Raw genomic sequence first — 24,462 nt, 5'->3', positions numbered from 1 at the left:
TATCCGTATTTGAGTTGTTTTTTAAGAGCGTTCACATTTGGTAATACAGAAGAAATCATATAATAAATTTGTTTTAAAAAACTAGCATGCTTTCTTGAGACGATCAGACTCCTAACTGCAGCTCATGATTTTCTAAAAATATATATATCCAAGCGAACTCTCACAGTAAATTTCATCTTAACTAAACCATATAACAATCGATTTTGCTATATATTTGTCGATAAATTTTTCCCCCAAAATTTGACAGATGTAATTACAGTACAATCGTAGTGTAATTACACTGTAACTTGCATGTAATTACACTGTAACTATAGTGTAACTTGTATGTAACTTTCAAAAATCTCTCCGTTACATGTTATTTCGGTAAAATGGAGGTCGTGGGAACAAATTCTTTCACATATGTGTGTGCTATGATTTGTTTTCTTCCTCACCAAAACAAATCTTGTAATAGATCCAACGATTCAAAATTATGTGAAACTTACATATAAGTTACACTGTAGTTACATGCAAGTTGCAGTGTAATTACATATAAGTTACAGTGTAATTACACTACGATTGTACTATAATTACATCTGTCAAATTTTTAGGGAAAAATTTATCGACAAATGTATAGGTAGTCCCTATAACAATAATAAGATTATAATAGATTTCACCCGTTGCAATGCATGGGTATTTTTTCTAGTGACTAGAAAAATAGGAAATGATGAAAAAACACTTAGGCTAATTTAAAATTTGGCTGCTAATTGAATGATTATTTGGATCCATGACAATACTTTCAGCATCTATCAATCTAAATTGTTGCAAATTCCTATCAGGCCCAAGCCACACCTGCTCGTTTGCATCTCGGCCCAAATTAATCTCACCGTACGTGGGCTAAGCATGCATCATCAAAGAGGCCCGCAACCATCTGCAGAGAAATTAATAGCAGTGAAAATATCTTATTGTTGAAGTTTTCTCTTCTGAACTCGGGTCGCTACCTTCATGTCGTCCACATCTAACTGTTTTTTTCCTTCTCTTTATTGGCTACACCTGATGTTCTTTTCTTTGACCATGTCCTTTTCACTACAAGACTGCAAAAAGAAAAAAAATCTTTTATTCCTTTCTTGCATAATTGCACTTCCTTTTGCTTCTGGAATGGAGATAATTGAGGCCAATTTTGACAAGGCTCTCATCCTGAAGAACATAGTATGATACTCCTATATAGTAGTACTAGTATAAAATGTTGCTTCTCATGCAGACAAACCTTTTCAGAAGTAACCAATGACTAGTAGTTTACAATAGAAGAATCTTACAGGTTCTTAGACCAGATAATTAGTTTTGCAGAGCTCTGATCTTCTGTTTTTAATCTAATATGATCTTCTGTTCTGTGATCTCTGTACTTGGATAGAACAAGTGCAGACAAGCAGTAGATGAAAAATAACCACCCAGTGGCAGTAGTATTGCCCTGCCAATTAAACCCCCAATGATTAGCTAGCAAGTGTTGAGTAAATAAAAGTTTAATTAATAATTAATTAAGTACTAAAGGCAGTAAAGTGTCCTTAGTGGCAAGACATGCTTGCATGTGATTTTACTGTGTATATAGAGAGCTGCATATATATACTCGCATGACGCGTTAAGATCAAGTTGGCGTACGTGTTGGCATCCTGGCCACTTAATTAGTTATTCATATTGTCAAAGTTCATATTAGCCCGAGCTTTGGCTAATCACCAACTGCCTGATTAATTTAGACCACAAGCTAGCAAAACGCAAGCCTATTGGATAAGAACGAAACAGCTTGGACACGTGGAATTGGTCGGCGACATACTCTCCCGAATATATATAATATTTATTTATAATTTACATTACTAATTACAACCACCCTATATTTACTGAGTCTGTCGCCAGCGGTGATGGGAGCAAAATTCAATCGATAAAAAGATCAATAATTGATTTCAAAAAATCTGCTTTGTTAGTTTGAGGAAGACATGTAATTAATACATGCAATACTCTTATAAGTTCTAAAATAAACAATATTTTTATAACCTATTAGGAGAAACAACGGTTATACATACTCCGATCAATCATAGACGAACATATCTCTTCTTACATTGGTGTCAAGGTAGTTTTCACTTTTCTTTTCAAGCTATAATTTTATAACTCAAACAGTCATTTGTCCTGGAACCTTTCTAACAACTGGTTGTAATTTTTTAAGTAAAGTCCACAATAAGTTCCATTATTAAAAAAGTAACCAGCCTATATTTGCTGAGTCAGCATCTTGCAGCTGTTATTGTCAAAGAAAAACCTGTAGCTTCATGCTAGTAGGCCAATTGTAAGACAGTGACATCTCAATTATATGATGTAGATCTCAAGAGCATCGCATTTCTTCCATGCATTTCTCTCGTGGTGATGCATACATCAAGATAAGTACTATATTATATATTCATAAAATCCAGCAAGATACAGTATTAAATTATTAGCCGTGTTCCGAAATCTAAATAAAAGAGAAATTGTCTTGTCTTGCCGTATTTGGGAACAGGTAGATTGGAACTTTATATAAAAAACCTAGATGATGCCAACAAGGGATTGCTAATTAGCCCATTTGGACACGTAAAGAGAAAATGAAATCAAACTTAATTTTGGGGGACAGCGACCTCTGGCTCTAGAAATAATAGCCTTTTGCTTTTCAATCTCTACATCATATGTCCTGTTCATCACAACAACACCAACAAAAATTAATAATCATAGCCAAACCAACATTTGCCGAGTCAACAAAATTTGCAAACTAATGGCGAGGCAACATTATTGCGTGTTGGTAATTAAGTCTAGCTTATAAGTAGCCCCAAAGGTTGCACATGGATTATGAATTTCTTAAGCTCAACTACTATTCTTAGCACACGTTTTGGTCCTGCGTTAAGCCCGCCAAATTCCTGGTAGATTCTTCTCAGACACAATGTCACTGAGATGTGGGGTCTCCAAGCTCAACTTTGAGTTGGACCCACCTGTCAGTCAGAGTTAGCCGGTTGTTTCGGTGCACTGTTCCAGTGAGGAAAGCAAAATCGATTGGCATAATTAAGTCCTTTGATAACAAAGAACTTAATTGGGTCAGACTGTCTAGCCAAAACAGTATTTAATTTCACCTACTACTACTACTATTCTTCTTATTAAAAATGTGTCAAAATACTGTCTATGTCCCATAATAATTATATTTATAGAATTTTAGAATACTGATGATTTCATTGATCATTTTTTATTCGAATTTCTTCTTATTTTACACACAAATACACATCCTCTCAAACCTTAATATATATTACTAAACAATCTAGAATTATAATTATTTTAGGACAGATGTAGTAAGTATCAAAACAACTAATTGGGCACAAATTATTAATTTCACTACTAATAAGTACTATATTACATTTTTTAAAATAAAAATGCTGCCTTGAAATGAAATAAAGAGGAGAGAGAGGAGGCTTCTACTCCTTCCTCTCCTCTTCCTCCCAAGAATCCCCATAGCTCAAGCAAAGGGAGAGAGCAGCAGCAGCAAGAGGAGCACGCGGGGAGCTAGCTAGCTCCGCCGCCGCCGACGAGCTCCGGCGGCTCGCCGTTATCCGCTCGCTGATCGAGCCGTGTGCGGGTGAGAAAGAAAAAGAAAAAAAAAAGATCGCGCCTTTTTGGCGGCTTCTTGGGGTGTGAATCCACGGTTTCCCCGGGGTAGGATCTTGATGGGGCTCGAGGAAGGCGGCGCGATGAGGGCGCTGATGCGGCGGAAGCAGGTGGACTCCGACCGGGTCCGCGCCGCCGGCGGCCACCAGCTCGCCAAGGAGCTCTCCGTTACGCAGCTCGTCGCGATTGGTCCGAACCTTTTCTCCTGCTTCCTTTGCTTTCTCTCTCTCTTCCTTTCCTGTGTGCTGATTGGTTAAATTTGAGGGATTATTGCTTGGGAAAGGTGTGATCTCTATGCTTGAATTATTGTGGTGTTTGTTTTTTGTTTTTTTTGGTGCAGGATTCTCGGTAGAGTCTGTTTGGATTTTCGTTAATTGGTTGTCATGTTTGCTGAGTATTACAAGTTATATAAAGTTGTATTGTTTTGATTTGGTTTGTAAAGTTTGTGAGTCTTTGATTGGCCGGGTGTCACATATATTAGTCCTTATTAAACGGCTCAACTTGTGGATTATGAACTTTTTAGATAGAGTTTTCTGGTAGTCTGCGTTTCAGACAGACAGTTTTGATTCAAACACGGAATTCAGATGCCCGGCATGATCTGTTACGATCCGAAAATGTACCTGTCCAGGTTCATAGCTAGAAATAGCTTCCATTTTGGGACAGAGGTAGTACTTGGTAAATCTCCTTAATTATGGGAATGATGGTTTTATCTCGATATGGATTCTTGCAATGTTTTGGAGAATTATTGCTTTGCTTCTACCTTAATCTTGTTGGGTAAGTGCTGGGTAGGTGGGCCGTGGGTAGATGCCTAAATATTACTTTACTACCTTATTGAAGCAAATAACATGCTTGATGTCTGCTAAATTTGAAGTAAAGTAGTTGAAAACGAATTACCACAAGTCTAATTATGTCTTTCCACATTTTATACAGCTTCTATGAATTTATTGTTCATGAAACCTTTCATGATCTATCAGGTGTTGGTTCAACAATTGGAGCTGGAGTATATGTTCTTGTGGGAACAGTTGCTCGGGAGCATGCTGGGCCGGCATTGACACTTTCATTTCTGATAGCTGGAGTGGCAGCTGCACTCTCAGCTTTCTGTTATGCAGAGCTTGCTAGTCGCTGCCCTTCTGCAGGAAGTGCCTACCATTATTCGTACATCTGCGTTGGCGAAGGGTAATTTACCTACACAATAGAGTAAACATTGTTCATGAATAGCCCTCTCTTGCTCCATTGATTGGGCGTTCTTAACATTGTCCAATGTTATATTTTTTTTAGAGTTGCATGGCTGATTGGTTGGGCATTGATACTGGAATACACCATCGGCGGATCAGCTGTTGCCCGTGGCATTTCTCCCAATCTGGTAAGTAGGATTTCCCTTGTACCACTCTTGTTCCTGCAGCATGTTGATTAATGGTTGAATATTTGCGTCCCACCTAACAGTATATATTTGTCTTTTCAGGCTTTATTTTTTGGAGGACAGGATAGTCTACCATGGTTTTTAGCACGCCATGAGCTTCCATGGTTTGATGTTGTTGTCGATCCTTGTGCGGCTTTCCTGGTTCTCGTTGTCACCGCCTTGCTATGCAAGGGGATAAAAGAGGTCTCACTTGCTTCTCTAATTCAGAAGTATATTTCTCTCTTTTTCAAGAAGTACCACATGTGATATTTACTCTCTTTAATTTTTGTCGCAGAGCTCATTTGTACAAGGAGTTGTGACAGTCCTAAATTGCTTCGTGATGCTATTTGTTATTATAGCCGGCAGTTACATTGGCTTCCAAACAGGATGGGTCGGCTATAAGGTGGCTGGCGGGTAATGCGAAACGTTCTTGGTGCTTTGGATTTTCTCTAGCTGGTGAGTGGTGCACTTAACCTTTTTTTTTTTTTGCCTCAGGTTTTTCCCTTATGGGGCGAACGGAATGCTTGCTGGGTCAGCAACTGTTTTCTTTGCCTACATAGGCTTTGATTCAGTTGCTAGCACTGCCGAGGAGGTATGGACTGATCATATTTCCCCAATTAATATCCATCTGTTTGCTAGATCAGTGCCAGTATTGATAAATGGGAATTCTTTCATCCTAACAACAGGTGAAAAATCCCCAACGAGATCTGCCACTGGGAATAGGAACAGCATTGTCAGTTTGCTGTTCCTTATACATGTTGGTTTCAGTTGTTATCGTTGGTCTGGTACCATATTTCGCTATGGACCCAGATACCCCTATATCATCAGCCTTTGCAAGACATGGGATGCACTGGGCCATGTATGGACTTTTTTTGTCTCTTTTTTTTCTACTATAATTGATCTACTGTGCTTCCAACTGAGGCAGTTAAGGGGCTATCTTGTTTAGGTACCTTGTTACAACTGGTGCTGTTCTTGCTCTTTGCTCAACCTTGATGGGATCGATTCTGCCACAGGTATACAACAATCTCCATTAATATGTGATGGAACTTATATGATTGCAAATTTGCAATTCATAAATGATCATAGTCAATACCCCCTATAAATGCAACCATTTCCCCATATGTAACTGATATAGGCTGATGTTTTCTGTTTAGTAAATTTCATCACAGTAGAATTTTTTTTATATGAGCAAGTATTAATTTTGTGATGTAGTATAACTGTGTGCTCATCAGTTAAGTTGAACCAATGTTCAACAGCCCCACAGATTTCGTTGTTTCTTAGTGCTACATGACTGTTAGTCGTTAAATCTGGAATCTTGATAACATTGTCTGCTCTCATAAGTATCTTTCTACAGATAACATGTCATGATTAGAGGATCGGAAATTGATATGTGTATTCTCTCATCCAACATGTACATAGTATAACCATAATCTTAGGCTGAGACAGATATTTGAATTTAGAGAATTTATGGTTTGCTACTTATCTCACAGCCAAGAATATTGATGGCCATGGCACGCGATGGGCTTTTGCCATCCTTCTTCTCTGATGTCAACCAGCGGACACAAGTTCCTGTCAAGAGCACAATTGTTACTGGCATATGTGCAGCTTGTCTGGCCTTCTTCATGGATGTGTCACAACTGGCAGGAATGGTGAGGATCTAGAAACTACTGCAAAGTAGTTTTCGTTTGAGAATTTTGATGTACTTTGGTACATGTGATTGATGACCAGACCTCCCTTCAGAGAATATTTTAGCATACTCTGCAATTTTATGTATCTAAACAATACCAGAAATTTTAGCCTGAGCAAAAAGAGTTAATTTTGGTTGCAGGTCAGTGTGGGCACACTCCTTGCATTCACTATAGTTGCTGTGTCCATCTTGATCCTCAGATATGCTCCTCCAGATGAGGTACCCCTGCCATCTTCTCTGGAAGCGTCATTCCGTTTGAGCCAAGAATATGATGAGGAAAAGGTTAGGGGTCCTCCTGTAGATGCGAATCATGAACAGTTGTCATCTGTGGTAGAATCAATAAATGACACCCTTATCGAGAAGAAGCAAGACACAAGTATGTACATTTCTTAGTCTATTTGACATTCCTAAGTAGATGTACATTTCTTGAGTTTAGTAATCAGGTTTTCTGTAAATCCTTCAGGTGTGGAGGAGTCAAAGCGTCGGAAAGCAGCTGTTTGCAGCATATCATCTGTATGTGTAGGGGTTGTGGTCCTCACAACTTCAGCTTCTTTCACATTCTTGCCATTGTAAGTACAAATTGTACACATTTCATCCCCCTACCATGTGCAACCAAGATACTCATCACTCTGATATATGCATCACTTCCATGCCATGTCAGCCTTTTGCGATGCTTCTTCTGTGTTTTTGGTGGCCTACTCCTCCTAGCCGGTCTCGGTGTCCTCTGCTATATCGACCAAGATGACGGGAGGCACTCATTTGGTCACTCTGGAGGTACTTACATAACAACACATCTCTGCACCTTGTCTACACTAGATTCTATTGACGAAATTACCTAATATCACGACATCTTGGTGCTGCTCCTGCTGCAGGATTCATCTGCCCCTTCGTTCCGTTGTTGCCGGTGATGTGCATCCTCGTGAACACATACTTGTTAGTAAACTTGGGGTAAGTCATGGTCCATTGCTCACATGTACTTATCTTCAGAACTGTCATATGCTTCAAGCTTGTACTCAATTCTGAATCTTGTTACCTTGCCTCCAGTGGAGGGACATGGATGAGAGTTGGGGTATGGCTGGTAATGGGAGTATTCGTGTACATTTTCTATGGCCGGACCCACAGCTCATTGACCGACGTGGTGTATGTTCCGGTGGCGCAAGCGGAAGAGATATACGGTTCATCATCTTCATCAGGATTTGTGGCCTAGGTAAGGAGCAGAGTACCAAAGCCTTGAGTGATGAAATGCTCCAAAATCAATTTTACCACACTTTGAACAAACCTGGCTGAAAGGGACTCCTGCTGCTGCGTTCTGTATTGCATGCCAGGCATATGGGTTTGAAGAATTCAATTCATATATTGATTTTTAAATTGTATAAATTATAGTGTAAGGTCATATTTCGTATAAGCACCTAGTTGAATGAATGTGAATATTAAATAGATATATAATGAAGATAAGGTCTGTAATATGTGTAAATTCACTAGAGTATATCCCAGCTTCTGCTGGGAAAATTCATATTTCCATGTACCTTTTGCACTCGAGGTCTTCTTGAGTGGGAAATGCTGAAGACCTTGGTCAGATCCTGCAACATGAATAAAGTCAACACATTCCCATTCTTTTGCTTGGCATGCATGATATATTGATATGATATTGAAGATGTGCATACATCAAGATTGAGAACTTGGCACACAACAAAAAAAACACAAACAATGACACAAAAAATGGACAAACCAAAATAATATACATCATGAGTTCTCACAATAACACAATAACACAAACCAGGGTCCCAAAAACGTTCTCACAGGAGCAGGGCGAAGCTAAAAAAACACTTCCCAGCTCTGAATTGAAGTATCCTTCCAGCAATCCGAGTTTTCAACATATTACATTGTAGGGCATGTTCTTTTCTTAAAAAATGGAAAACAAACTTCACACAGTCATTCCAGGTCCCAGCGGTCGGGACCCCCTTGCCTAGCTAGGAGTCGCTCTTGCGTATATTGTAGAAGATCGAGCCATCAATATTCTCCATAGCCAACTGATTCATCCGCAGAAGGATCAACAAGTAGGATCTTCCTTTGCGCCCTAGAAAGAACAACAGAGTAAAACATTTAGTTGTGTCATTGAAGACAAGATCATAACAGGTAATTATACGGGATATCAAGTTTCATAGTTATAGACTTCTGAAGCAGTGAAACAATAATGTATGACCATGCATCAATCGAACAAAAAATAGTAACCCAATGAGAAGCTCTTTATGGGAGCTCGACATTCTTGACATTTAAACCTTAAGGGAACTCACATACCCAATCCAATCTCTCCAACATCATCTTGATTCAATGCAACATTGCCCTGAGTTTTGTCACTGCTGAAGTATGAGTTTAATTTCGATATTGCCTCCTGCAATTCCTGATGCAATAAGGTAGCAGAAAGGTAAGCAATATGGTAAATTTCTCTGAGGTAGTCTCACTAAGACAAAACAGGAAACTCTTGACATTGCAGAATATTCTCCTTTTAGTATTTTCATTTTAAGTAATCTGTACCATGATCTTTTACCATCACCAATAGCTAATATGCAAAAAATAATATGAGAATTCCCACTTAATTGAGGAAAAACAGACCTCCCATGTTGCAAGAGTCTTCATGTACGGAGGTAATTTCTCATACTCCTCCTTGGATGCCTTTATGGCTCCTTGTGCATCATTACCTTAACAAATTCAACAGTGAAAAAAATCAGAATGATCAAAAACCATCTCTTTAGTCAGGAAGACATCGCTGCTGCCCACCTTGACCATTTGTTTCTTTCGGGGGAATCATGGATTCGGCATCATTTACTTTGTTTTCAACATCAGCAACACTGAGAAGCATCACAAGTCATTTTTAGAAACAAAGAAGTAATGAACCTGATAGGTACAAAAGAACACTGAGGAAAAGCAATTGTAGGCTAGTAGCAATACAAAAATAATCTACAATTCCTTTAGATACCTTTCAGGTTTCCTGTAAAGTATCTCTGTGCTTCCAGATAAACCACTGTCTGCAAAATTTAAGCAAATTATCGATGCCAACAAAGAGGTGTACCATGCAAACAGTTGTAACGACGATATTGTTCTAGTGTGACATACCTTGAGAGGACAAGGTAGCTAGACAAGCATCTGAGAAGCCAAGATTCTTTAGTGACATGGAGTTCTCAAATCTTACTGGCGGTCAAGAAAGAACTCAACGCTTCTCATTTTCGTCATATAAAACCACCGAACAAATATATGCAAGCACAAATTTTTAATGCTGAACGGTTGTGGTGAAGAACAGCAGATTGCGGACAAAGACAGCTTACACTATATAAACTACTAGAATTATAGTTATTGCACCCTTTTGCCAAGAATAAATAAAAGCCCCTCAGACATCAGAATTGTTGGTAATACGGTACTATATTTTTCATATAATCGCGAACAGTGAGCCCCTGGCTCCCTGACCAATCTAATTTATGATGTACTGCGTGTCTCAAATAATGTATGGAAAAATGAAAAAAAGAAGGAAGATTTAATAGAACAGGAGGAACAAATCAACAAATACTCATAGAGTCATAGGCTCATAGCTAATAATGGTGTTGTACACCTGCTACATGAATAAACAGGGGCTAAATGACCAAACCTCCAAATTCAGAATTAGAATTGCAGGTGCACGAACCTACTAAAACTAGCCACAGAATATAAGCTGAATGAACAAGTCCCTATACATTTCGACGTCCTGTATCTAACCATTCCATCAGATCAAGCATACGCAGAAGCGAAAGCAACCAAATCAGAGACTATCCTGAACAGAAAAAGGAAGAAAAACAATCAAACCAAACATAAGGATACAATGCATCGTCATCATCCACCATCTCTCTACTGGACCTCAGCACTGAACTCGTTCCACCAAAGCACCCATTCCCAGCGACCCCGGGAAGCTTCTCGACATCCCAATCTTCCTCCACATCCTCGCTCGCCTCCTCGTCTACAAGAAGCACAGCAAACTTGCAATTCTCAACCAAGAGCTTAAAAAAATTGACACGATCGGGTTCAGAATCTCCCATGGGGGGAGTGAGTTGGTGCTACCGGGTGGCACGTAGCCGAAGGCGACGAGGCGGGACTCGATGGCGTCGGCGTGGCGGGAGAACATGGCGAGCGCCTCGCCGCAGTGGCCGAGGAGCTCCTCGAAGGAGACGGTGCCGAACGCCATCGACTCGAGCCGCGACAGGTCGGCGCCCGCCGCCTCCGACCGCCGTTCCAGCCCCTGCAGGAACCCCCTCGCCGCCGACTCTGCATCACAGGCAGGCGCAGTATCCGATACCCCCACCGCGTGAGCATAGGATCCCCAAACCCTAACGGCGTCGAGAGAAACGCCGGGACGAGAGGTGGTGGTGGTACCAACCGAGATGGATGGGGCGGCGGGAGAGCGCGTCGGAGAGCGCGCGGGAGGAGTCGTCGGCGTGGTTGAGCACGGACGAGAGGGCGGTGCACAGCGACGAGATCTTCGCCTCCATCTCGCGGCGGCGGCGGCGGCGGTGGAGGGCTCGCCGGAGACGGTGGAGAGGGTTTCGGAATGAATCGGTGGGGGATCTTTTTCTTTTTTCAATTTTTTTCGGCTTCGTTCGAATTTCGAGGCGGGCAGTTTCGTGGTTTCCGGCAGGTGGGCCCCGGTCAAAAGTGGGCCGCCTACAGAGAACGCTATAGGCCTCCAGTATTCTTTTGGGCCGAACGTTCTAGCCCAATAAGAAACATTGTGAAAATGAATAAGTCATTTTACATCCCTCATGTCCCCCTCTCGTTTTCCGCGTGCACACTTTTCAAACTGCTAAACGGTGCGTTGCGTTTTTTACAAAAAGTTTCTATACGAAAGTTGTTTAAAAAAAATCATATTGATCACTTTTGAAAAAAAAATTAACTAATACTTAATCAATCACATCCTCCCCGGCGAACACAGCATGTTAATTTGGGGCATATGTGGTAGCCCAGACTGCCCAGTTATCAACAACCTTTTTTTTAAAAAAAAAATTTGCAAAAAGGGCAAAACAACCTTTTTCATTCCATGATTCCATCACTTTTTCACATGAAACAGACGAATTCGAAGAGAAATTCCAGATGAAATTTGCGAGGAACTGAAAATTTGAACCACAACATGCACAGTTCACCATCTGAACATTACAAATAGCCCAATCACGAATCACAGAAGCGGTCAATGCATTTCATCACAAACATCAGACAAAGTTTCATACTGCGAGAGTGTTTAGCTGTGAAATTAGGATTAGAGAGATCGCTGGAAATGAATGTCTCCCAGAAATCCAAAAAACGCAGACGCAAAGCTGCAAAATCGACCTAAGATCATCAAGCCTGAATTAACCTAACGAAAGAGATCGAACCAAGAAAGCTGTCTAAATTGTAGTTTTAACCCAAGAAAGTATCATCAGTAGTAAATCTAATCTTCTTCTTCTTCTTCTTCTTCTTCTTCTTCTTCTTCTTGCTATCTTCATCTTCTTGCTAAGATCAGTGACTGGTTGGTATAATGGTGAGCCAAAACTTGAGCTGCCGATCGATGAGAGAGAGATCGCCAGCGATGGGGGTGTCAGTAGGCGGGAGTGGCCAGTGCCAGCTCGGTGCCCACGTCGCCGGCGGCGTCCGCCGTCTTCACCGGCGGCGTCGTGGCGCAGGCCGTGGCGGCGGGCAGCGAGGGGAGCTTCCCGGCGTTGCTGGTGGTGGACGGTGGCGTGGGGAGGCCGCCGGCCATCATGTACTCGTAGAGCTCGTCCATGGTGGCGAAGTTGGCGGCGCCGGCGACGACGGGCGCCGTCGGGGTCAGCGGCGGCGACGGCGGCGCGGCGAGCTCCGGCGAGAACGGCAGGCTCGGCGTCGGCCACTGGAACGCGCCCTGCGGCTTGGAGATGCGCACGCTGCACTTCCTCGATGTTCTCTTCCCGCTGCCACCATTGCTGCTGGTGGTGGTGGTGGTGGTGGTGCCATCGCCGTCGACGTCCGGCTGGTCGTTGGCTGCACTGACGCCGGCGACATCGTCGTCCTTCGCCTCTTTCCCGGCATCGTGTTCTTGCTTTTCATCGTCGTCTTCCCATGGTTCCTTGACATACAGATCAGCTTCTTCTTTTTCCAGCCAGAGCAGTTCCTCCTATGTAAATGATGATATTTTCATGAGTTAATCATCACTGGTTTAATACCACTGCTAATAGGTAATCAAGAAAAATTGTCCAGGGTAAACCATGGAAACTACTGAACCATTCATGGCCTGGTGAATTTACAGAGATAAAATAGTAGTAATTATTGTACCTTTAGAGACAGGAAAGAAGTGGATAAAGCAGTCAGCTGGTGCTCCAGTCTGGTGTTGTTCTCGACCACACTCACAAACTTCTCCTGCAAAACAGACTCAGTATCTATCAAAGCTTCATTGTAAATGCAGATACATAAATACATTCAGTCCCAAAATGTAGGTTGTATTTCCTTGCAAAAAAATGTAGGTTGTATTTTAGTTCTGAATGTCTCAAATAAATGCTTCATATTACAACACATGACTGTGACTATGACTTTGTATGAATGCTTTGCAAAACAGACACATAATCTTGTATGAAAGCTTCATTGTAAATGCAGATACAAAATGCTTTCTATGTCCCAAAATATAGGTTGTATTTTGCTTTTGAAGGTCCCAAATCAATGCTTCATATTACATTACAGGACTTTGACAATAATTTTGTATCAGGACATGAATCAAAACAATGAAACTATATAATTCATGAAAGTGTTTTGCAAGACAAATCCCATTAATACTGTTTGCATATATTCAAGCCATATGCTTTACATGCATAAGTGATCACATTATCAATATATCATCGATTATGTTGATGATTTGAGATGTAAGTAAACATGGTTAGTACAGGTTGAGAAGATTGTTTCAAATACCTTGAGAAACAACAACTCCTCCTTCAGCTCGCCATTTGCGTGTGTTGCATTCTCATACTTCTCCTGAAAATAAACCACAACATTGTTTCAACATGATCAAGTTAATGTAGAGATTGAATATGATTAGAAAAAACTTGGACCAAATCAGATTCAACTTGATAAGCATGACAGCTGTAGTTTAGTATGTTGAAATAGAGCAAAGAGCTACTGAAACTGAAAGCTGATAAATAGTTGTGATTAGTTTCGGTGTACCTCCAAGGACAGAAGCTGCTTTTCCAGATTGCCATTGGCTTTCTCCATACAGGCATACTTCTCCTGCAAATAAGATCATCACATTCATTTATTACCACCCTACTAAAATACTCGTGTAACAAAAGAAGATGCAGTTAGTAAAAAAAAACAAAAGAAGATGCAAACTAGTCATGGAAAGACAAATGCATGAAGAGCAATACTATCACTGTGCTAGTGTTCTTCCAGAGTGCAAATTTAAACTGAAGATAAACAGTGAAAGTAATTTCCTTTTCTCCAGTGTATCAGAAGATTATAACTTGAAATAGAACTAGATTCTCTACCTAAACTGAAAGATGTAACAATGTGACAAGTAAACTCTAAAAGATTGCTGAACTGCAAGTGTGCATTGACATAGGTGACAGACCCACAAATGGGCCATTGCATAGCAAAACCTTGTTATGCAGTTTCCCATCACAACACAAAGATCAAAATTTGGCTTCAGAGTAACTCAAAACACACAAACCAGGGCTAGACATGTGCACACAAATGACTAGTTTAATGAGCGTACTGCATATAAAACCATTTAGTGTGAATCGAGAAAACAAAATGCACATCAAAGTGTGTAGTATGATCACCTGGCATGTATTGTAGGATTTCTCAGCCTCAGATTTGATTTCCTTGCCCACTTGACTCACATTGGAAGAGAGGTGATCCATGTGCCTTTCATGCGAAATTCATAGCAACACGAGTCAATTTTACCACAAAAATTAAACAAAGTAGCATATGAATGAATCAGCAATGCAAGAATCAGAAGCAGCAATAGAAGAGAAGGGAAAAAGAGATCAAAAGAGGAGACCTTCTGACGCCGGCGAGCTCCACGGCGAGCTTCTCCACCTGCTTCCTCACCTCCAGCAAGTAGCCCTCCGGCGAGACGGGGTCCCCTGGCTTCCATCCGGGAGGAGGCACCCAGTACGGGTCGGCCACGCCGGCGTTCCGCCGCACGGCGGCGAGCTCGGCGGGCTCGAGCCAGTACTCCAGCCCGCCGCCGGCGTTGTGCCGCCGCCGGAACCGCTCGGCGCCGCCGGGCGCCACCTTGTCGGCGATGTGCCTGAGGAGGTGGTCGAGGAGGCCCGTGTCGCCAATGTGGGCGCGCGCCTCCTCCCGCAGCGCCCCGCGCGGGACGGGCTTCCCGGCGCGCGCGCCGCGGGCGCGCATGATGGCGAGCAGCGACGCCTCCGCGGTGGCGTACCGGGTCGCCTTCCACCGGTCGATCATGCCGCTCGGCGCCGCCACCGCGGCGCCCTCCTCCTCCTCGAGCTGCTCGGCCTTGGGAGCCGAGAGCTTCGTCTCCTCCTCCTCCTCCTCCTTCTTGGGACGCTTGGCGACGCCATGGCCACCGACACGGCCACGGCCACGCTTCCTCCTCCTCCTCCTCTTCTTCTCCTCCGACGTGGTGGGCACCGCCACCTTGTGTTCGACGTTGTCGTCGTCTTCTTCTGCCGCCGCTGCCTCCTCCTTCGGGCTCTCGTTCTTGGCCTTGGCGGAGCTCGCCTCGTCGTCGTCCCGCGCGGCGTCCACGGCGCGCTCGGGAGCGTGGTGGCGCGCGAGGTGGTGGTGCCTCCCGACGTACCGGACCCGCTTCCTGACACCCCACCCGACGCCGCTGCACTGCAGCGTGAGGAGGCACGGCGCCACCGACTCCGCCGCGGGGGACGGCGGCGACGCCGGGACGGGCGCGGGCGACGGCGGCGCGGGCGCGGGCGCGGGCAAGAACGGCTTCTGCTCCTGCTGGGAGAAGTCGTAGAGGCGGGGGGCGCCACCGGCCCAGAAGTCGCCGTCGCCATCGCCGCCGTCGCCCAGGTCCTCGCCTGCGGCGCGGCGGCGCATGACGCGCGAGGCGTTGACGGCGGCGGCGGTCATGGCTCACAGGCGACGGCGGCGAGAGAGAGAAACAGAGAGAGCTGAGAGGAGGAGGAGAGGTGGGTTGGTGATGGCAGCTTTGCTGCTGCAGTGCAGGAGACAGCAATGCAAAGGGAAGAAGAAGAAGAAGAGGAGCAGAGATGAGACAAAAGAGAGCTGCAAAAAAGAAGGATTTTGATTTTGAAGAATCAGGAAAAGAAGAATCTTTTGTGTGTGTGAGAGAGTTGTTGTTTTGTAGGAGGAGTACTCCACTATCTTCTTTGACTGCAAGGAATTAATAGCTTGGTTAATACTATGATCTCAAGCTAATCCTTGAACTGTTAAACAAAGACCATTTGCATGCAGATGCTTTCTACTACTCCAGTGGTTGATCACCATCAGGGATTGATGATATGTTTATCCAGAGGTTGATCACCATCAGGGGCTCTGTGACACAGGTAATGCCAATAAAGCAGTCTTCTGACCACATCATTTTACAAGTTTCCTTCAGCACCTGCAATAGTCCAAGAATATTAATGATGGTCTAATTGGAGTACGCCAACACCTGTGTGAGAATGGGATATGCAATGTTTACTTGACGAGGAAGATTTCATGAAAAGCAAATCTGTCTCCCAACCTCCCTCTGGTCTCCAGTCTGCACAAACGACAGACAAACAGGAGCAGCACCTTGACCTACTGCATCTTAAATTTTTATTATTTTCTAAATTTAAAAAATAAATCATCTCAATACTTTCTATGATGACCAAATGACTTGGGCCCTGTTTAGTTCCAAAGTTTTTTTTTCCAAAATTTTAAATTTCCATCACATCAAACCTTTCATACACAACTTTTCAAACACATCGTACCAATTTCAACCAAACTTCTAAACTTCAGCGTGAACTTAAACACCGATAGCCTGGCCCATGGCACAGGGTTTCGACCTAACTGGTGTCCAGCCCGTGCCAGCCCCGCCTGACCATTGGGCCGTGCCTATGTCCCTGCCTCAGTACGGTAGGCTAGCCGACACGTCACGACGACACAATCTAGTGATAAAAGAAATTTAGGGAGGCAAAATAGATGAACCATCTGAAAATAAACCATCTCAATACTTGTTCTTAAATCTGAAACGTTTTAGCCATGCCACCCCACATTACATTGTCATGCTAGTAGTAGCTAGTACGATAATTTTATCTTACCACGTCAATACGGTTAGCGTGGCAAAATAGTTTATTCTGACACATTGTTGGTTTTTTCTAAAGAAAATAATTTACCAAAAAAAAATCTTTCAAATATCCGTGGAGGCGGGTTCTACACGACTAGTTGGCGACGTCTAGCGATGTGGTACATTAGTTCATTTATTTTTGCGGAACTATATGGAGGTGTAAGGGGTTTGCTAGCTCCAAGTGACTATAAGTTGTTGTATTGAAATGCACCCACATACTACTCACAGAGTAATTACTCTTTTGCTACTTACTTTGTGACACTTCCAACAAATATCTTACATGTTTCTTTAAAACTATTTAACTAGATACTCCATCCATCCCGTTAGGACTAAATGTGCCACATTCTAGTACAATAAATCTGGACATAGATATATCTAGATTCGTAGTACTAGGATGTGTTACATCCAATACTATATTAGTTTTATGGGGCGGAGAGAGTATGTCTGTCGGAGATATGGGCCTAGGGGTATGCGGAGTGAGGGGAATTTACCTTCCCATCCTGCCGCGTGGCCCTACAGCCTGGCCCTACCCCCGCACCTCGCGAATCGCAGAAGCGGCCAGGGGGCCTCGAGGTGCCACGTCATGCCCCTCGGGCCCTCGCGCCGCTTTGCCCCGACGCCCCTGCCCAACTGCCACGTGGCGGGGGGAGCGAGCGGGAGGGGACCCAGGCTGTATCGCTATCAATGCGCGCAGCGCCCCAACTGCCCCTCGCCGCATTAAATGCGGTAGGGGCAGACGTGCGGTGCCGCCCAACTGACGCACGTCAGTCAGGAATGACCGGTCTGTGACCGGCCTGTCGCCGGTCACGTCTGACTGGACGGGCGGCTGTGCCCCCACGTCGCCTCTGTCCCCGGCGGAGTGGAGGTAGGTATGACCCGTCCTATCGGAGCATGATTCGGAGCTCCCTCCACAAGAAAGATGGTCACCACAAGTCTTCACCTATTTATGAGGGAATGACAGGGCTGTCCCCCGTGTCAGGCGGGGGACGGCGCTGGGTCCCGCTCAAGGACGAGCTGCGGCTTAGCTTCCGGGCGAAGGCACGGATCGAGATCCGGTCAAGGTAGGGTGGGTCCCCACCCTACAGAATAGTAGGTAGAGACGGTGCATGTGGTATCCCCTTGAGCTATAAAAGGAGGACCTTACCCACCGAGAAAGGGGACGACTCTCAGCAGACCTGAGCTCTAGGAGAAGAGAAGCAGGAACGCTCTCCGGAGTTTAGGAACCCTTGTAACTCTCAACCTTAATCCCACACACAGGAGTAGGGTATTACGCTCCATAGCGGCCCGAACCTGTATAATCCTCTCGCCCACACGCGATTAGCAACACTCAGGGCGGATACGCGATCTCTAGAGGCGAGCCCTTTCCCCCGGCCGAACTCACAAAAGGGGGGATCTCACGATCTCCCGCTAGAGAGGATCACTCCTCGACAATGTCCATCGTAAGACTTGTAAGCTTGGCTGAGTTCTAACCTTCCACTCCAAACCACAACTTTCTTATTTTCCGTTAGCACACTTTTCAAACTGTTAAACATTATGTTTTGTGCAAAAACTTTCTAGGTAGAAGTTTCTTTTCAAAAATCAAAAACCTTGTTATGCAGTTTCCCATCACAACACAAAGATCAAAATTTGGCTTCAGAGTAACTCAAAACACACAAACCAGGGCTAGACATGTGCACACAAATGACTAGTTTAATGAGCGTACTGCATATAAAACCATTTAGTGTGAATCGAGAAAACAAAATGCACATCAGAGTGTGTAGTATGATCACCTGACATGTATTGTAGGACTTCTCAGCCTCAGATTTGATTTCCTTGCCCACTTGACTCACATTGGAAGTGAGGTGATCCATGTGCCTTTCATGCAAAATTTATAGCAACACAAGCCAATTTTACCACAAAAATTAAGCAAAGTAGCATATGAATCAGCAATGCAGAATTCACTACCAGCTAGAGCAATGCAAGAATCAGAAGCAGCAATAGAAGAGAAGGGAAAAAGAGATCAAAAGAGGAGACCTTCTGACGCCGGCGAGCTCAACGGCGAGCTGCTCCACCTGCTTCCTCACCTCCAGCAAGTAGCCCTCCGGCGACACGGGGTCCCCTGGCTTCCATCCGGGAGGAGGCACCCAGTACGGGTCGGCCACGCCGGCCTTCCGCCGCACGGCGGCGAGCTCGGCGGGCTCCAGCCAGTACTCCAGCCCGCCGCCGGCGTTGTGCCGCCGCCGGAACCGCTCGGCGCCGCCGGGCGCCACCTTGTCGGCGATGTGCCTGAGGAGGTGGTCGAGGAGGCCCGTGTCGCCGATGTGGGCGCGCGCCTCCTCCCGCAGCGCCGCGCGCGGGACGGGCTTCCCGGCGCGCGCGCCGTGGGCGCGCATGATGGCGAGCAGCGACGCCTCCGCGGTGGCGTACCGGGTCGCCTTCCACCGGTCGATCATGCCGCTCGGCGCCGCCACCGCGGCGCCCTCCTCCTCCTCCTCGAGCTGCTCGGCCTTGGGAGCCGAGAGCTTCGTCCCCTCCTCATCCTCCTTCTTGGGACGCTTGGCGACGCCATGGCCACGGACACGGCCACGGCCGCGCTTCCTCCTCCTCTTCTTCTTCTTCTCCTCCGACGTGGTGCGCACCGCCACCTTGTGTTCGACGTCGTCGTCTTCTTCTGCCGCCGCCGCCTCCTCCTTCGGGCTCTCGTTCTTGGCCTTGGCGGAGCTCGCCTCGTCGTCGTCCCGCGCGGCGTCCACGGCGCGTTCGGGAGCGTGGTGGCGCGCGAGGTGGTGGTGCCTCCCGACGTACCTGACCCGCTTCCTGACCCCCCACCCGACGCCGCTGCACTGCAGCGTGAGGAGGCACGGCGCCACCGACTCCGCCGCGGGGGACGGCGGCGACGCCGGGACGGGCGCGGGCGACGGCGGCGCCGGCAAGAACGGCTTCTGCTCCTGCTGGGAGAAGTCGTAGAGGCGCGGGGCGCCACCGGCCCAGAAGTCGCCGTCGCCCAGGTCCTCGCCGGCGGCGCGGCGGCGCATGACGCGCGAGGCGTTGACGGCGGCGGCGGTCATGGCTCACAGGCGACGGCGAGAGAGAGAGAGAGAGAGAGAGAGAGCTGAGAGGAGGAGGAGAGGTGGTTGGTGGTGGCAGCTTTGCTGCTGCTGCAGTGCAGGAGACAGCAATGCAAAGGGAAGAAGAAGAGGAAGAAGAAGACGAGAGATGAGACAAAACAGAGCTGGATTTTTTTATTTTGAATCAAGAAAAAGAAGAATCTTTGGTGAGAGAGTGAGTTGTTGTTTTGTAGTACTACTGGAGGAGTACTCCACTAGTATCTTCTTTGACTGCAAGGAATGGCTTGGTTAATTAGGATCAAGCTAATCCTTAACTGTTAAACAAAGACCATTTTGCATGCAGATGCTTTCTGTACTTTGGGCTCTGGCATTGATAATCTGTTTATCCAGAAGGTTGATCACCATCATTACTTCTGACCACAATCAACTTCATTAGTACCCCTCCGTCCCAAAATAAGTGCAGCCATGATTTTCCGCGTCCAACTTTGATCATTCGTCTTATTTGAAAAAAAAATAAAAACATAAGTCACAAGTAAAGTACTATTCATATTTTATCATCTTATAACAACAAAAATGCTAATTATAAAAAAATTTCAAATAAGACGGACGATTAAAGTTGGGTGCAGAAACTCATGGCTGCACTTATTTTGGGACGGAGGTAATACTACTTCCGTCTTATTTTAAGCGCAGTTGTAGATTTCTGTATCCAATGTTTGACCATCCGTCTTATTTAAAAAAATTATGAAAAAAATTAGTCATATTTTATTATCCGATAACAATAAAAATACTAGTAATAAAATATTTTTAAATAAAACGGACGGTTGATATAAATAGATTGATATAAATAGAGGACGGAGGTAGTACAAGTTTCTTCATCACCTGCAATTGTCCAAGAAAATTAATTATGGACTAATTACACCAACACCTGTGAGGGAAATGGGAATGGGATGCAATGTTTTCAAGTCCCAACCTCCCTCGTCTCTCCAGTCCGCAAAAAGGACAGACAAACAGGAGCAGCACCCTGACCTACCGTATCTTGATTATCGTTTTACGTTTTTAGTAAATTTTAAAAACAGATCATCTCAATACCTATTTCTAAATCTGAGCTTTTTTAGCCATGCCACCCCTATATGGCGTGGAGAAAAAAAGTTACTCCGTATCTCGCTACCAGTGGTTAGCTTGTGCTACAGTTATGTCTAACCGCTCCAGTGTAATTGGAGTGGCGACAACACTCCCACGGTAGTTAAAGTGGTGTGTGGTACGCTAGCCTTTGTGACATACCCAGAAGATTTAGATTTAAAAATAAATTTAGAAGGGTTTATTTTAAAATTAAAAATTATTTTTTTAAAAAATAATTTCTTCATCTTCCAAACACCATGAGCAGACAAGAGACCCAACCAAAACAAAACCCTTTGTGCCACAAGAGATGAACTGATTTCATAGACCATTCATTAATACTAACTAGAAAAATATGCCCATATGTTGCAACAGTGAAGGCTATTTGATCATACATACATATCCTGTATAGGGCTATCAACGAGCCGAGCTCGAGCGAGCTCGCCTGCCTAGGCTCGAGCTCGATACAAGCTCGAGCCGAGTCTATAAAATGTTCAAGCTTTCAAACAAGGCTCGGTCGGAGCTCGATCAAGCTCGAGCTCGACTACCGAGCTCGATTTTTAATTAAAACAATGTATACTTCAAAGGATAATTTTTAAAAAAATAATTAATTTATGGTTAATCATATTAGTAGAAGAGGAAAAAGTATAAAATAAATATATGATGCCAATACAAGACATGCAAATAACATATTTTGATCTACCAATTTATTAAATAGCAATAAAAAATCATATATTACTAGGCTCGTTAGAAGCTCGAGCTCGGCTCGACAAAGCTCGCGAGCTTTGGGAGACAGGCTCGGGCTCGGCTCGTTTGGAGCTCGAGCCGAGTTCGAATCGAGCCTGGGACGAGTCGAGCTCGAGCAGCTTGTGAGCTTCGAGCTTTTTTGACAGCCCTAATCCTGTACATGCATGAAGTTATTGTTTTACTGTTTAGGGTCAAATTCACTGTATTTAATTGGTTTTTTTTAGAAAATGATAAGCTGTAAAATTTGGAAACACAGTGGGATGCAATTTGTTTGCTAAATTGCTTTTGTGTGGAAATCATGATTTAAATCGGACACAACCCTGTTATTGTCTCGTTGAGATACATATGTTACTTCGGTTTTCGTCAGCACGTTTTTAAACTACTAAACGGTGTATTATGTGCAAAAACTTTCTATATATCAGATAAATCTATTTTTTAAGTTCGAAATAATCAAAAGTCAATTAATCATACATTAATGACTTTCTTGTTAAGCCATACTCCCTCTGTCAAAAAAAATGGAATCTAGTATTAAATGTGACATATTCTAGTACTACGAATCTGAATATACTAAAATATATCACATCTAGTACTATATTCGTTTTTATGTATGGGAAGTACTGATTTTAATGTATGACGTCGTTGACTATTTGACCAACGTTTGACCATTCATCTTATTCCAAATTTTTGTGTAAATATAAAAAATATTTATATCATGTTTAAAGAACATTTGATAATAAATCAAGTCACAATAAAATAAATGATAATTACATAACATTTTTAAATAAGACGAATTGCCAAATGTTGAAAAGAGGAATGGTCATATTTTGGAATGGAGGGAGTAAGGGCATCAATAATCAGAGATACTATATGAGTACCCTCACTACCTGAGGGTACTATTTGGAGAACTCCCCTTACAATGGAGGGGACACCTAGTGGGCTTTTCAAAATCTCAAGTAACCCATAGAGATACTCAGCCCACAATGGGTGTCCAAACCCACACATATGTATTCTTTTTCTACCCCTACCCACCGAGTCGGCTTCTCTCCCCTTCTCATTTTCTTCGTCGCGTTGTCTCTCTCCCACGAGCGTCGTTCTCTCCCGCGAGCGCCGCCGCCGCCACCTCCCTCCTCGCCCTCCCCAACCGCCGCCGCCGCTTTCTCCTATCTCTCTCTCTCTCTCTTTCTCTCGCCGCCGCTGCTTGCCTCACTCTCCTGCTGCCGCTCGCCTATTTCTCACCGCCGCCCGCCTCTTTCTCGCCACCGCCGCCGCCCGTCGCCGGCTAGAGGGGGCAGATCCGGCACCGGCGTGTGCGGATCTGGTCCCCCCGCGGCCAGATCGGGGAGGAGATGGTGGCGGCGCCGGCGGTGGCTGGCGCGGTGGCGGCGGGCACGGTGCCGGCGGAGAAGGCTAGGGAGGACGGTGGCGGCGCGACGCTGTTGTCCCACGGTCGGCCTCTTTTCTCTCTCTCTCTTGTCTCCGCTTCTCTCTTCCTCCGGCGGCCGTCGAGGGTAGAAAGGGAAAAACAGGAGGACGGAGTGGTGTCTTGGGCTACTCCCCTAGCCACGCCCCGCCCAGCACGCCTCCTTGCTCGCTCCCTCAGCCGAGGCGCTCGTAGAGCCGCGTCCCTCTACTGGGGACGGCAAAGCGACGGAGCGGCGACGGCCGTGAGCAGGGACACGCTCCGAGGTACGTATTGGTGATGGCCTAAGGCTGTGTTCATGTATAGAGGTTAGGAACACATGCCCTGTACACGGAAAACAGAGCAGTCCATTAGCGTGTGATTAATTAAGTATTAGCTATTTTTTTAAAAAAAAATGGATCAATATGATTTTTTTAAGCAACTTTCGTATAGAAACTTTTTTGCAAAAAACACACTGTTTAGCAGTTTGAAAAGGAGAAAATTGACATTGTGCCATCCTCAAAAGTGGGTTTCGCTCAAATGCCACGCTGGGAGTGGGCTTCGTTAAAATGCCACTTTCAATCGAAGACTACACGCTATAATGCCCGAACGGATAAAAATACCCCTGTTACTACCTTCTTCCACCTCTGACAAGGGATGCCTCGCCGGCTCGCCTCTGCCGCGCCCACCTCATCCGCCTCCACCTCCGCTCCCCTTCCTCCCCGCCTCGACCGTCCCCAACTGACGACCCCGTGGTCACGCTCCACGCCATCCGCGCCGCCGACGCCGACGTTGGCGGTCTCCATCTTTCGTGCCAACCCGTCGTCCCAGCCACTCCCGTTCTTCCAAGCGGCGGAGGCGCGCCCGCACGGCGGAGTCGTTGGTGGGCATGGCCATGGCGAAGGCACGGCGCGGTGGTCATCAGAGGTGGAGGCGACGACGGCGGCGGCCGGGACGGGTGCGGGGGCTCGCGGAGGGCGGGGCTGGGATGGGGGCGATGGGAGGGGACACGGGGAGGGGAGCCATGGGAGGGGTCCCCGCAGGGGCCTGTGGCCTGTGGTTCTCCATGGAGGAGAGCTCGCGCGAAGGCGGATGGTGGCCGCCGGCGAGAGCTGATGATGGAGGGAGGAAGAAGATGAG

At 45.3% G+C, this 24,462-nt stretch overlaps 4 protein-coding genes across 6 annotated transcripts; 1 reads left to right on the top strand and 3 right to left on the bottom strand.

Annotated features, from left to right (window-relative positions):
• Window positions 1–3,461: 3,461 nt before the first annotated feature.
• LOC4352828 (cationic amino acid transporter 2, vacuolar) lies at window positions 3,462–8,342 on the top strand. The gene is made up of 14 exons (XM_015764395.3): window positions 3,462–3,831; window positions 4,617–4,818; window positions 4,921–5,005; window positions 5,105–5,245; window positions 5,337–5,455; window positions 5,537–5,633; window positions 5,728–5,900; window positions 5,988–6,054; window positions 6,532–6,690; window positions 6,870–7,104; window positions 7,192–7,297; window positions 7,390–7,502; window positions 7,601–7,676; window positions 7,773–8,342. The coding sequence occupies exons 1-14, from the start codon at window positions 3,702–3,704 to the stop codon at window positions 7,933–7,935; spliced, it is 1,866 nt and encodes a 621-aa protein (XP_015619881.1). The 5' UTR covers window positions 3,462–3,701; the 3' UTR covers window positions 7,936–8,342.
• Window positions 8,343–8,448: 106 nt separating this feature from the next.
• LOC9266574 (uncharacterized) lies at window positions 8,449–11,342 on the bottom strand. Its single transcript, XM_015764398.3, has 9 exons — window positions 11,131–11,342; window positions 10,815–11,018; window positions 10,578–10,713; window positions 9,843–9,913; window positions 9,706–9,754; window positions 9,507–9,577; window positions 9,342–9,427; window positions 9,027–9,129; window positions 8,449–8,805 (listed from the first exon to the last, which is right to left on the bottom strand). The coding sequence occupies exons 1-9, from the start codon at window positions 11,240–11,242 to the stop codon at window positions 8,699–8,701; spliced, it is 939 nt and encodes a 312-aa protein (XP_015619884.1). The 5' UTR covers window positions 11,243–11,342; the 3' UTR covers window positions 8,449–8,698.
• Window positions 11,343–11,920: 578 nt separating this feature from the next.
• LOC107277282 (protein AMEIOTIC 1 homolog) lies at window positions 11,921–18,600 on the bottom strand. Its single transcript, XM_026022068.2, has 6 exons — window positions 14,749–18,600; window positions 14,528–14,612; window positions 13,914–13,976; window positions 13,662–13,724; window positions 13,035–13,118; window positions 11,921–12,876 (listed from the first exon to the last, which is right to left on the bottom strand). Exons 1-6 carry the CDS (start codon window positions 15,810–15,812, stop codon window positions 12,322–12,324), a joined length of 1,914 nt encoding a protein of 637 aa, XP_025877853.1. The 5' UTR covers window positions 15,813–18,600; the 3' UTR covers window positions 11,921–12,321.
• Window positions 16,160–20,301, bottom strand: LOC136354870 (protein AMEIOTIC 1 homolog). 3 transcript variants are annotated; one of them, XM_066306700.1, is made up of 4 exons: window positions 19,027–20,301; window positions 18,783–18,867; window positions 16,387–16,446; window positions 16,166–16,305 (listed from the first exon to the last, which is right to left on the bottom strand). In XM_066306700.1, the coding sequence occupies exons 1-3, from the start codon at window positions 20,058–20,060 to the stop codon at window positions 16,402–16,404; spliced, it is 1,164 nt and encodes a 387-aa protein (XP_066162797.1). In that variant the 5' UTR covers window positions 20,061–20,301; the 3' UTR covers window positions 16,166–16,305; window positions 16,387–16,401. The 3 variants fall into 3 exon arrangements, with proteins under 3 accessions (XP_066162796.1, XP_066162797.1, XP_066162795.1); XM_066306699.1 differs by lacking the exon at window positions 16,387–16,446 and having other exon boundaries at window positions 16,160–16,305; XM_066306698.1 differs by lacking the exons at window positions 16,166–16,305; window positions 16,387–16,446 and having other exon boundaries at window positions 18,633–18,867.
• Window positions 20,302–24,462: the final 4,161 nt, after the last annotated feature.

Source organism: Oryza sativa, chromosome 12, assembly GCF_034140825.1.
Source record: "Oryza sativa Japonica Group chromosome 12, ASM3414082v1".
Classification (NCBI taxonomy): domain Eukaryota; kingdom Viridiplantae; phylum Streptophyta; class Magnoliopsida; order Poales; family Poaceae; genus Oryza; species Oryza sativa.
Note: the sequence above shows the minus strand (reverse complement) of the source record. Positions and strands in the feature narration are given on the sequence as shown.